Below are 14,044 nucleotides of genomic sequence, written 5' to 3'. Positions count from 1 at the left end.
GGATCATTCTTCGTGAAACGATTTTTTTCTCCCTTGTATAAACCAGGTCGCGCTCACGATACAATAACTCTTAGTGAGTCCCATCTGATTGTAATAAAAACACATTTTTGCCAGGATGATAGTAGGGGGATGACTTTTAGGAATGGAAGTAGTAATGAGCTCCTAAGTTGTAGACATAAGATGGATTGGCAATATTAAATAGCCTTCATGTTGCAATCATAATGGGGTTTAGAGTGTTGTGGTGGATGAGGATGGGAGGGAGGGAGAGGTGTCATTGACTAGTTAAAGTTGCCATAAAGCAAATGGTACACTTGTTAAAATTGTGCAAAGCGAAAGGAGAACTCATTTTTACTACTTGTCTTTAAGGGCACTAGGGAATCAAAGTGTGATGATTGGCTACTATGCATACATTAGTGTAAAAGAGAAGAAAAAGGGGAGAGTAGAGGAGAGGTGGCTAGGCTTTTCACCATTTGAATTGTAGGATGACTTGGTAAGCAAGAAGCACATTCCTTGTGTGTATCAATAAAGTCATGTAGCCTATGTAGATAGACTTCCATTCAAGTGCTTTTTATGTTGATAGTCCAAACCATTGACACATTGGACATTTTGTGGTTGAATGTTGTGCAATGTTTTGCACTGTTGTTGTCTGTAATCATATTGACCACTTTGTGGGTGTTTGCGCATAGCAACATCGCAGTGTCGTAACTCGATTTTCATCTACTATAGTAATAAGTATATGATTATGTTAGCCACAAATATATTACAATTCCTTGTTATTAAAAGGATGCAATTAGCTTAAATAGCTTGACAACCTTTGACTATACCTAGTTTTTAGCTTGATATTCATGGAATACGCAAGTTTTGCTTAGTTGATGAGCTTGATTACAAAGGGACAAGTGCGGCAATTGTAGATGGTTTGATTCTTGGGTGCCTCTATTGTGGGCAGAGAAAGCTAGTAATTGAAAGGGAATGGTCGCGATCATGAGGACGCAGTCTGCAAGACAAGGGCGGGCTGTGATAAGCCAAGCGCTGCTGATTTGGATGGCGCTGCAGTTCTCTGCAACGATGGCAGACCATCAACGCGTCAATTTTGTTGTAAGGGCCCTCTCTACTTCTTGCTGTCGCTTGTTCTCATTATTATGAAGTCTGAAGAAGGCCCATTAGTACGATCATTTGCAGCTGCATTAGGGTGCAAGTAAAGCAGAGCACGTTGCCTTCTTTGAGTGTGTGTGTGTGTGTGTGTGTGTGTGTGTGTGTGAGAGAGAGAGAGAGAGAGAGAGAGAGAGAGAGAGAGAGAGAGAGAGAGAGACGCCCTTTGTACCCGGTAGAATGCTTGAGCAGGGTGTGTGTGTGTGTGTGTGTGTGTGTGTGTGTGTGTGTGAGAGAGAGAGAGAGAGAGAGAGAGAGAGACGCCCTTTGTATCCGGTAGAATGCTTGAGTAGGTGTGTATAGGCCCAGGCCCATGTGGGTGCTTCTAGGCCAACCAGGCTCTATTTCAAGCATTAGTCTAGCTTGATATCAACACTGCACAACGGTGCTGGAAGAGAAGAAGAGAGAAGACAACTTTTTACTGTTGTAGGAACAACCCCAAGCCTGACATCAAAGATCTATCCCACCAGTCTTGACCTGTGAATTATAACCATTTGCGTGGGTCATAGACTCAAGCTCGATTTCTACATACTTGGTTTGATATTAGATGGACATACAATCTACAACAAGTTCTCCATAAGAACACAATGAAGTAGTCCTTTTGCACCAACCACTATCTCGATCATTATGTATCGTCAACATGCACATCCTCACCATACAAAATCGTCACCATTGGCAATTGATATCGCAATCACACTACCCCTATCATACCTTGGGGATTCACTAGTAGTACTAGGGAGATGTTACCTGTGCACCTTATTTACCTCTATATGCTGGTCTCCACTATATAAAATCTATCCATTTTGCCTAGCAAAACCCCCATATTGTACATTCACAAGGTAACCCTTAGTGAATACCTCGGGCTATCATATTGTCTATGCAACAATCAACGGCACTTCAATCACAAAACTAGCAATATCGCACTACCTCTATCACATTGCTTCTTCAACAAGAGGTGGCACCATTATCCATGTATATTCCTAGCACATTGTCTCTTGAGCAACATGCCACCACCATCACTTAGTCTATGTCATTCCATCACATCACCGCCTTATCTTGCCATGCTCACTATCTAGAGGGTCTCACAAGCTGCAAATAGACTTTTTGACTACAAACAAAGATCATGTGCTTAGATTTTCCCATGACTGAGGTTGAAATCTAGGCATCACAAATTGAGTTGAGTATCTCAAAGAGGCTCCCCGCAGCAGAGGACTGAATAAACAGAGGGACGAGAACACCAACAACCTAATCTGGAAGCTTGCCAAAAAGCATGAAAAATATCCTCTCATTATCTGTTGGACTCTTAAACACACAATGTCACCACCTGATTATGGATAAAGAATATTTGCATCTTAAGTTTTGATAGCTTGTTCAATTTTTGTTCTTCATTACAGGTCTTGGGTAAGAGAGAGAGAGAGAGAGAGAGAGAGAGAGAGAGAGAGAGAGAGAGAGAGAAGGGTGCATACACTAGTTACATTTACAATATTTTCATTTTTGTTAAAGATTTGGGAATAGATTTGGTTTTCTACTATTTGAATAGAGTCTTCTCTTTCTATGTCTCTAGAGCTATGTCTCTATATCACAAATATTAAACATATATGCTATATTTCCATGTAGTAATTATATATAGACTTTTTAGTAATATGTAAAACATTCACACTAGATGAAAAAATGTGTCCTTTATTTGCTAAACTCTAAATAATGTGCTTGCTTTGTTTGCATCAGATCGACTACCTAAATGTGTCACGCCTTTGCCACAACAAATCATTAATAGCAGTAAATGGCATGTTTCCCGGCCCAACCGTGCGAGTGAGAGAAGGAGACCACCTCATTGTGAATATTACCAACCTAGTATCTCACAATGTGACAATCCATTGGTAATTACTAACTAAGCTGCCATTTTCTTAGGATTCTATTGCTAAATTTATCTTCATCTAAAGAGTAAAAATTAAGGTTCTATGTTCATGTTTTATCCATGAAGACCTATTGTCATGCTACATCTTCTTTTAATTGAGCATACTATTTGCGTACTAGCCTCAAAGAATGTAATGGAATTGGCGTATTAACTTGAAGACCTATTGCCATGCTACATCTTGTTTTAATTGAGCATACTATTTGCGTACTAGCCTCAAAGAATGTAATGGAATTGGTGTATTAACTTGAGAGTAGCGAAAATTAATGAGAGTACTTTTGAGAAATTACTTTGTGAGCATAGCGGGTGAACATAATTGAAGATAACAACGTAGGCATAGCAATTAGTTAACTTGGCATGAACAATACTTTTGCAAGAGAGAGAATTTAGAGAACATGACAACAATTGACCGGATTTATGTGGAGCCAGTCCCCCCTCCCATAGGCATTTGTATTATGATTTCTCCCATTAATGGAGACTTGTTACAATACAATCTTTGTGTTCCTTGTGACCTAGGTGATGCAATGAAGATGGAAAGCTTCATGCATCACAAACATAACATAAACTTTGAAGAAAGATTTAACTATCCCAAGCCTCGGTTCAAAGACCTCAAACACCTTCGAAGGTAGAGAGAGCTAGCGGAGAATGAGGGTAGGGACGAGGAAGAAGAAACATTTCATAGGAGAAAGAATTAGTTCCTCACTTATCATAACTCTTCTTGCTAGCATACATAATAGCATAGTAATGAAGAAGGAGAAGATGGCAAGCTTAAGCATTGCAGCATTGCTCTTGGTTGGATTTGCACTCCATAGCCAAGAGTGTTGGTGTAGGCTCTCAACCTCTACTTACTTGGAGAACGAGAGGGAGCTCTTGCACTTTGCACATTGCATAATGAGAGTGTGTGTGAATGTGTGTGGGAGTGTATACCCCCTAAGAAACCCCCTAGCTTGCTTTGGTCGACCCCCCCCTTGTAGCTCATGCTTGAAGCTCATTGGACCCCTCCAGGCCTAGCCAATCACAAGGAGGCATTACAAGCAACAAGGGTAGCCTTGGGGACAAGTGTCCCCCTTTCCCTTTTGAGAGAGAGGACTTGATAAATGCAAAGACAATTAATTACTCCTAAGCTATCATTGGACCCTTGGGTGGCCAACCAATAGGCTTCAGGCACACCATGAGGGCAACATGAGGAGGAACTTGACAAGTGTCCCCTTTGCTTTCTTTGTACCAAGTAGGCCTTGTGTGAGTGTGTGGGTGTTCTCTCTCATCCCCCCTCATGTAGGGCTCGCCCCCTCCTTGTAGGGATTAGATCTTTAATTTTTAACACCTCAAGCCCCTCAAACTTAGGTCTAGTTCCCACCACAAGCTTGGCCCTTAAGCACTTCAAGCTTGAGCCGGGTTCTCACCTCAAGTACATCCCTAACATCTCAAGCATGTCAAGCACCTCAATCATCAAGCACCTCAAGAACCTTAGTCATCAAGCATGACAAGTACCTCAAGCACCTTAAGCTTGGGCCGGGTTCCCACTTCAAGCACAACCCTAGCTTACCTAAGGTCAAAGGACTTTTACACTCATTATTGGAATTCTTCAATAAAGTTAACCCTAAGGTCTTATGCTCCATTGGCTAGCCTTGCTCTTTGATAGACCATCTCTTATTTGAGCCCCTTTACCATTGGCCCCGTGTTGAGATAGATCTATAAGCACATGTCTATATCTTAACCCTTGTTTCCATTTATTCTCCCACATTAAATGATCAGTTTAATATGAGAAAATCATTTGGGTTGTTTAGATATTAGATTTTATGACAAAGAATACCGATAAGCTCAATGTGGTACATAATAGTGCTCGCCATCTAAACAATAGTGTGAGGTTCCTGATGATTTCTAAATGTTGAGCTTGCCCTTGACTCCAACAATGGGTAGCACCAAGTCCTTGAATGGACATTATTAGACTCCACAAATTCTATTGTAACACCATTGCTTGATCATGATATCTTCTCTATATTCATTTATTGAGAGGGTTACTTTGGACATATCTGCTTCGGCTTGGTGTCCATGATGGATTTCTTTACCCAAACCTGTCGTACTTGCTTTTATTATTCTAACTCATCAATTCTTAGTGTCTACTATGTCCACTCAACGAGCAATGCTACCCTACCGAACCAACTCCCCGCCCACCCCTCCAAACCCCCCCACATAATTTCCTTAATAGGCCATCTCAAAGAAGAGAGAGGTAAGCATTGGGGTAAGCCCAACTCGTGACCTATAAGCAGTGCGTAACTATAAAGGATTTCATAGATTGGCTATATCTGGTGTTTCAAACGTGGGAAATTTCTCCCCCATGTAACTTCAATTGGTATCCAACCATGGTGTTGTTATTGTTTTCCTACATGCTATGGGAATACTTTCTAGAGATGATGCCATGAAGAAAAGAGGCTTACTACCTTGTGTACGTTCTTTGTAAAGGGGAGGATCCCTTCTCAATGGGAGTATGGTTCTGAATTCTTTCAGAGACCGCTAGACCTTAGGAGGAGGATAATAAAAACAAAAGATAGCAGAAGTCTCAAGTTTGGATCAAGGTAGTGGTTGATAGATCAAGCCCAACCTTTGACCTATGCGGTGGAGGGGCCAATACTATGGCATGATACTGAAAGCGATCGGATCCTTTTCCAACGGGCCAAGCTGTATGCGTTTCCACCTTTGCTCCTATGTGATAAACCACCCACAAAATGATCTCCTCTTACCTTTGCTGCGAGTGCACACCTGTTGTGCAAAAGTAGAACAATAAAATAGTGTGGCACGCGAGGCTAGTGGAAACACATTTTTGAACTCACGATCAAGTGGCGTACCAATTGGCCTACTATAACCGCACGATATTGTTCTGGAATGTGTTATTATTAGGGGTGATACGCACTACAGTTGGGAGCCGCTCTAATATTGGCCCCCTTACCTTATGTGGTGTCTATCTATTAAGGATTGCATAAATTGGCTAGGTCCTAACAACTTAGGTTTTGGGGTCCCCATCATGCACATGCATAAGAACAATAAGGGGATGAAACTACAAGTGCTTCTAATTTGTACACAAATTGTCATATTTTTTTATTTCAAGCAAATTTGGAAGACTTGATCCTTGGCAGTAGGGGAATGAAAAGCCAAGTGTTGCCGATTTGTACACAAATTGTCAAATTCTCATATTTCAAGCAAATTTTGGAAGGCTAGGAATGGTCGGGTCTTTGAGAACTATCTCTCTTGTGCCTGCTTCTTGGAGATCATGCAAGAAAGTAAAGAACTGGTCGCTTCATTTGGTAAAAGCAAGGGCCCGGGTGAATGAAATTGGGTCGTCAATGTGATGTCAGTAAGCAAGGGATAGCTTAGGTCCTTTGTGTGAATTTTGGAACCCCCCTCCCCCCTCGTATCCTCCTGATCCTATGGATGCCCTGGCTCGGATTGTGAGCAGAGCCAATCTTGTAATTGTTTGAGTTACTTAATATAGCATCACTCACTCATGTGAGTCTCTCTCTCTCTCTCACTCACACACACACACACAAAACAATAAAGGTATGGGTGACCTCCCAAGAAGTTGCACCTCCATTTAAGTTCATTATAGACGGGAAACAGGGATGGCAATTATGTGTTAAACCCCCTCCCATCCCTTGGAAAAAAATTGTGGAGAAGTAAATTGACGTGAATTTGATTATTGTCTTTAATATGTAGTGGGCTTGCAAAGGCACGAAAAGCATTGAAAGATTCCTTTGTTTTAAGACGCACTTGATTCCTCACCTTTCAGGGATAAGTTCAACTTGCTATAGCCTTCTACCCTACATTATACCCTAGCCTTGAACAAGAAAGGAGAGAATAGATAAAGTTAATTAGAAATTTGAATGGCCTACCATTTATGTTATTTAAAATGCATCTAAAGAAATAGGGTTATAAATATATATGCAAATTGAAAATCAGTGTATAAAGCAAATAACCTCTCTCTCTCTCTCTCTCTCTCTCTCTCTCTCTCTCTCTCTCTCTCTCACACACACACACACACACACACACACACTCTCTCTCTCTCTCTCTCTCTCTCTCTCTCTCCACACAAGAGGTCTCATAAGATTACAGAGAACTAATATGGCCGGCTCTCTCTCTCTCTCTCTCTCTCTCTCTCTCTCTCTCTCTTGCAGTGCTCAATGTCGTCATGGCCACAGGGCACACTGGCCATAGCAAGCAACGAGCGAAAATGACTGATGAGAGAAAATTGATACAAACTTGGTGGAGCTTAACCGTCTTCAAAAGGCCAAAACGGCCGATGAGGATACAATCTTAGTGGATCTAATACAATGTCTGGTTACAAAATAAACTAAAGTAAATTGGCCTTGGGTAGATCAGGTGTTTGCCAATTCATTTTCACTTTACAACAATTATATGGTATTATGGTACCTTCGCATCAACTCTCTCTATCGACATATGGCGATTGAACTTCTGTAGGCACCAATTGTGCGGGGGCGGACTGTATGTAGCTGCAGAGTTATATAATTAGGTTTATAATTTCATTTACCTTAATTTTTCGAGTCAAAATATCAACATCATAGTTATATACCCCAATACATAGCCTCAACTTTTTTGTAAATCCCAACTGGGCAATTAGGTTGCTTGGAAAATAAATGGTAAAAAAGGGTTTTTTTATAGCAATGCAGGTTTCTTTGAGCTATCATCTTCGACATTAAAAATTAGAAGACATGCATAACACTTGAGATGAAGAAGATCTATTAACTTGCCTCACCATTCTCAATCTAGGATATTCAGCCCAAGAAAATGGCAATCGTATTGAAGAGCGAGATCCACTTCAAGCCCATGAAGAATGCCACTCGAACAATGTATATGATACACAATTAATATCTATGGTTGAAGCTGAGGGAAAAAGAATTATAACCATATTTGTGGCTGAAGTTGAGGGAAAAATCCCGGGCAATTACAACCATACCTGTAGCTAGAGCCGAGGGAAAGACACTGGCTTCCGCCGCCCACTGTGAACCCGGCCTAAATAACTTCTCTTCACATGCATATTTTCATGAAATAAATGGCTCTTCTTCTTTTAAAACCTGCAGATTTTTTTTCAAATGTGATTTTTAAAATAACTCCTACTGATGTAAACCTATAACTTTCTTGAAATTAAAAAACTCACTTAATGAATTCACGTGCTACAATTACATATTTTAATGTGGATCCCCACAGGTTTGATCACTTCATAAGATTGATTAGCAAATTGATCATCTCTTGTTAAAGCATGGCCTAATTTTGACTTTTGTTACATTCTGTTTATTGAAGGCATGGTGTTCGCCAAGTTCTAAGTGCTTGGGCAGATGGAGTGGCCCAGATAACACAGTGCCCCATTCAAACCGGTCAATCTTTCATCTCTGAATTTCAAATTGTGGATCAAAGAGGAACCCTATTTTGGCATGCGCACATTAGTTGGCTACGTGCCACTCTACACGGTGCCATCATCATTCGTCCTCGCCATAAGACCCGTTATCCTTTTGTTAAGCCCTCTCATGAGTACACAGTGATTCTAGGTAATTTCTAGATTCTTATACACATTTTTTATCCTTATATGAGTTTATATCTACAAAAAAGATGTTCAATCCGTGAAAGATTACTTCTTCCCTTTATGTGTCCATTGTCATCATGCATATATGTATTCAGATATGGTAATTTCCTCTATAGATTATGTTTATAAGTATGCCATGCATCGAGCTATGGTCTACGTGTGTGCGCATGCATGCGTATACTCGTTTGTCACATGTGTGTGTGTGTGTGTGTGTGTGTGTGTGTGTGTGTGTGTGTGTGTGTGAGAGAGAGAGAGAGAGAGAGAGAGAGAGAGATTCACTCATGTGCATTACCCTAAGTGCAAACTCACGGTGGCAATGACAAGAGTCAAAAGTTATGTTTGTGTTTTTTGTTGTTGGGCTTTTTGCATGAGTGAAGAAGTCTCTTTCTTGTCTCAACACAACAAAGGCTTGGCTGTTACTGGGATTGGCTTATTTTTAATGTTGAAATTAATCATGTAATTAAGTGTATTTTTACAACATCCACATTAGTGATTGTGATGATCTAAGGTAACCGCAAAAAGTAGGCTTTCCATATTTTTCAAAGCTAGCTAATGGTCCTTTTTGCTTTGTAGGCGAGTGGTGGAATGAAGACGTCGAAGATGTACTTGCTCAAGCTTTGCAAGGAGGTAGAGGATATAGCATTCCCGATGCACTGACAATCAATGGCTACCCGGGGGCACTTTATAATTGCTCACAACATTGTAAGTTGAGGATCAATAAAGTTCTTGTCCACCTTCTTCAGCTCTAACTTTAATTTCTTGTACTTTTCTTTCCTTCTTAATGCAATTCTATGAAGATAGCTTAACTACTATATATTGATTATCACTTCACAAGAAATTGCTAAATTATTAGTTAAAAACAATTATAAAGAAAAAAAGTATGTGTGTGTGTGTGTGTGTGTCTCTGGGGAGGTTTACCTTTCAAAAATATACATAGCACTTGCTTTCCAGAGGCATTTATAAAACCCCTCTTTACACACACTTTACCATGAATTAAAAGACACCTTTTCTTTCATAAACATGTAACTTTTTTTTCATTTTTTAATTAACCCTGTGTTATATTTAAAATTTATATCTCTGCAATTTAAAAACCACTCCATTTGAACTCATAGGTGACACTTACATCTTTTGAGGTGGGTATGCGTGCACACAGATGTATGTGATATAGAGAGTATCAGCATTGTTGCATATTGACATTGTTTGGCAATTCCACATCACAAGCAAGTCTACCTGACTCAAGGATATTACAATTACTTGCTTGCCCAAAGGACATCTATGGTGCAAAATGCTATATGACACTAAGACCTAGACAAAGAATGATTCAACAGTTCTAGACTACTATGAGCTAAAAAGCATTTCCAATAATGACATTGTGCTAAATGCACTTTAAAGCATCTACATATTGTTGCCAACTGTTTCTTTTCCATATGTTACATAATTTTGTATATTTTGTATGCTTTGTGTAGTGACCCAAGTGTTTCCAGTGAACAAGGGGGAGACATACATGCTTAGATTAGTGAATGCGGCCCTCAATTTTCAACTTTACTTCGCGGTTGCAAATCATACCCTAACCGTAGTGGAGGCAGATGCAGAATATTTGCAACCATTGGAGAGGGATGTGGTGGTGCTTTCTCCAGGACAAACAACCAATGTATTAATAAAAGCAAATCAACCAGTAGGGAATTATTATATGGCTTGCTCAGTCTTTTCTCCAAATAGTAACACAAGAAATGTACCATTCCCAGAAACCGCGGCAACAGCAATCCTCACTTACAATTCATCCCTACCTGCTAATATCTCATTTCCTGAACTAGTGCTACCTTCTTTCCCATCTTTTGATGACGTCGTCTTTGTTGCCAACTTCACCAAATCTCTTAAAGGCCAATCTTATTCCAAAGGATACTACTATTATAGCATCCCCACCAAAATTGACTATGACCTTTTCTACACTGTTAGCTATGCTTTGCAACCTTGTGCTACCTGCTTGGCGCAACCATTCCCCAACCAACGCCTTTCTGCTAGCATCAACAATCAAACCCTTGTTCTTCCTCAGATTTCTTTGTTGCAGGTATTAAATCTCAACATGCTCACACGCTTTGCTTTATCTTATGTAGGGTTTTATCTTGATATAATATGCCTTAAAATGGAAAACGAATGTGTCATTAGAAATTTTTTGAAAGCCAATTGTAATCCCATGTGAAATGTTGGTAATAGTGCATGTAGCTTGTTATCTTTTATATAAATTTGTAGAATGATATTATTTACGCATTTTTTTATAAACTCCATATTCTCATGCAATAGCCTACCCTAAGCTACTACCGGCTCTTTGGTGTAAATGTTGGTTTTGTCACCATCTCATGTTAGATACCCAAAACCCCTAAAATTTTGGTTATATAGAAGAAAAGTTACTCTATTTGAATTGTTTCAAATCAAAAGCAACCATTTTTTGAGACCCTTATAAACCAATTACCAAGAATTTTTCTGACATAGTGTTACTAATACACCAAAAAATCACACACACATATGTGTGTGTGTGTGTGTGTGTGTGTGTGTGTAGAATTCTGACTAGGAATACCCTAAGAAGAAAAAATGGGAACCAGGAGTGCTCATACACGGGTAATAACATGAAGCTTCATACATAGACTCATCCTTCTAGAGCCTATAGAAAACAAGAGAGATAGTTTTTTGGCTTTCTAAAAGATGCCTTACAGTGAGAGGAGAGTTGAGTTAGGCATACTTTCAATGTTTTTAATGATGATAGGGGCTTACCTTGAATGTTCTTCTGGTTTTAATACATCGAATGGGTCTTTTTATTTCACCTTTCATTTCACAACCTGAAATGGCTTGACCTTTCTTGCATTCTATTCTTTTAGAATATCAAAATGAACCTTCATCAATCACCTTGCATTTATATATATATTATTGTGTGTGTGTGTGTGTGTGTTTTTTTGTTTGTTTTTATTTCACCTTTCATTTCACAGCCTCACATGGCTTGACCTTTCTTGCATTCTATTATATTAGAATGCCATCACTTTATATAAGTCCACTTAAACTCAACCTCATGATTTTTTCACTCTCTTTTTGTTTTAGGAAGCCATCTTGCTTGTGTGGAATGTGAACTCCCAAGTTAATGAAATGCTAAGAAAGTGAATAAAATGCAGGCATATTACAATCATCTAAATAATACATATGAGGAAGACTTCCCGGATTTTCCGCCTTATGTATTCAACTATACGGGCATAGCAGCAAGCGAGATTGCGGTGTCCACATTGGGCACCAAGGTGAAGGTGCTAGAATTTGGAAAAAGTGTGCAAATTGTATTCCAAGATACACACTCCTTGGGATATGAAAGCCATCCTATTCATTTGCATGGCCAAAACTTCTTTATAGTGGGTGAAGGCTTTGGCAACTACAATGCTTCTTTGCACCCCTCCACCTTCAACCTCCAAAATCCCCCTTCTCGCAACACTGTTGCTGTCCCTTCTGGAGGTTGGGCTGCAGTTCGATTCACTACCACCAACCCAGGTCTCTCTCTCTCTCTCTCTCTCTCTCTCTCTCTCTCTCTCTCTCTCTCTCTCTCTCACATACACACACACACACAATGATGATAGTTCTACATAAATATGAATGTGCATGTGTCTTTCATCAACATCACTCCATAAGTCCTTGTGTGTGTACATTAGTGTGTGCATGTGTGTGCACTCGTGTGCCATGATACTATTTGACACCTCCTTTTTGGAGGGGATCTACGGTCCGAGATTGTCATTGAGCTTAGACCGTCTGATCGTCTGGGAGGAAAGGTTGGGCAAGGTTTGACCTCACAATGCCCTAATCTCGCCGTCAATGCTTTACCACTACGCTAGCGCAAGCAATTTGTTGAGGATGGGAGATGATAGCATTATATTGAGTAGCTTTCGCATGCCCTGATCCTAGTTCACATCGAGCTCACTTCAAGTCTACACCGAGTTCACATTCAATTCACACCACCAAAATGCATTGCACATAATTTGCAGAGTTCACTTATTTACATTACTTCACAAGCAAGTTCTCAACAAGCTCACATTCACCGGAGGTTACACCTACTAGTTCACTTCAAGTTCACATTGTGATCACGGTTGTAATCTTTGCCGACACACAATTTGCAATTTTCATCCATAGATCCTGTGTGTGTGTGTGTGTGTGTGTGTGTGTGTGTGTGTGTGTGTGTGTGTGTGTGTGTGTGTGTGTTTATATGTTCACATATGCACACACAAATGCAATGAGCCAAAACATGCACATATTACATGTCATTTGTTTGTTCTTCCTTGAATAGACTATTCTATGAAGCTAGCATGATACATTTTGTATAATTTGATTTTTTGATTGACATATTTAAATGTTCAAAACAGAAAGACTGAGTGAGCTTACTGTGTTTGAAAATCAGGTGTATGGTTTATGCATTGCCACCTTGACTTGCATACAGCTTGGGGAATGAGTATGGCATTCATAGTGAGGAATGGCAAAGGAAAGAATGAAACGCTACCGCCGCCTCCGTCAAATATGCCACCTTGCTAAGCATCATCGAATGGAAATTTATGCAACATCAAACAGATGTTGATTTGTCAAAGTTTGAAGGTTTGAAAGGATAGCTTATAAGTAGAGAAAAAAGGTGATTGGGACCTTCTCTAGACAATATGGATCATCAAGTGGAATATTATTTGCCACAAGTTTTCAATTAATCAATTCAATTGTCACATTTGGATTTTTTGTTCAAAAGAGTTTATCAAGAAGACAAGTGGGCCAGCTATTCTTGATGATGTAAAGCTGTTCAACTTTTATATATATGTAAATAAATATGCTTAAACTTGTCCTCGCCTTATTATAAGGTTTTTGCTCCTAATAAGAAGATTGTGCCTTGAAGTTTCTAATCTCTTTCCAATAATGTTATATAGTAATTTTTATACTAGTAAAGATTTTGTCTGCATTGAAACAAGGTGAATTCTCATGATGTCTTGCTAACATACGGTTGAGAGGTCGTGTGCGCGTGCGGGAGAGAGAGAGAGAGAGAGAGAGAGAGAGAGCAACCAACGGTGTTTGAGAAAAGTGTACCTCAACTTACAATCATGCTACTTTAAAATTTAAGAAGGCCGCTTAAGCGCAAGAAAAAGGACAAATTCCCGCCTAAATTTTGACAAAAATAATACAAAGTACTAAAAAATTAGCTCAAAATTTTGAAATTCCCTCTTGCAAACTCTTGAAAAGGAATTGTGTAAGGTTTTGAAAATGATTTTTCAAGTGCGCACCCTAAAAACCATGTGAAGGGCCTATGAAAACAAAACAAATGGACCCAACCACCATTCCGATGACCTTTGGTCAAGCAATCGTAGAGCTTGTTAACAAGCCAAAATAAA

The 14,044-nt window shown here is 39.5% G+C and overlaps 1 protein-coding gene across 1 annotated transcript; it reads left to right on the top strand.

Moving 5' to 3' along the window:
- Window positions 1-366: 366 nt before the first annotated feature.
- Window positions 367-13,500, top strand: LOC147449214 (laccase-4-like). Its single transcript, XM_086521755.1, has 8 exons — window positions 367-490; window positions 947-1,095; window positions 2,875-3,026; window positions 8,375-8,619; window positions 9,228-9,356; window positions 10,121-10,722; window positions 11,816-12,179; window positions 13,078-13,500. The coding sequence occupies exons 2-8, from the start codon at window positions 970-972 to the stop codon at window positions 13,206-13,208; spliced, it is 1,749 nt and encodes a 582-aa protein (XP_086377881.1). The 5' UTR covers window positions 367-490; window positions 947-969; the 3' UTR covers window positions 13,209-13,500.
- The last annotated feature ends 544 nt before the right edge of the window (window positions 13,501-14,044 follow it).

Source organism: Adiantum capillus-veneris, chromosome 10 (genome assembly GCF_014529385.1).
Source record: "Adiantum capillus-veneris isolate H3 chromosome 10, ASM1452938v2, whole genome shotgun sequence".
Classification (NCBI taxonomy): Eukaryota; Viridiplantae; Streptophyta; class Polypodiopsida; order Polypodiales; family Pteridaceae; genus Adiantum; species Adiantum capillus-veneris.
Note: the sequence above shows the minus strand (reverse complement) of the source record. Positions and strands in the feature narration are given on the sequence as shown.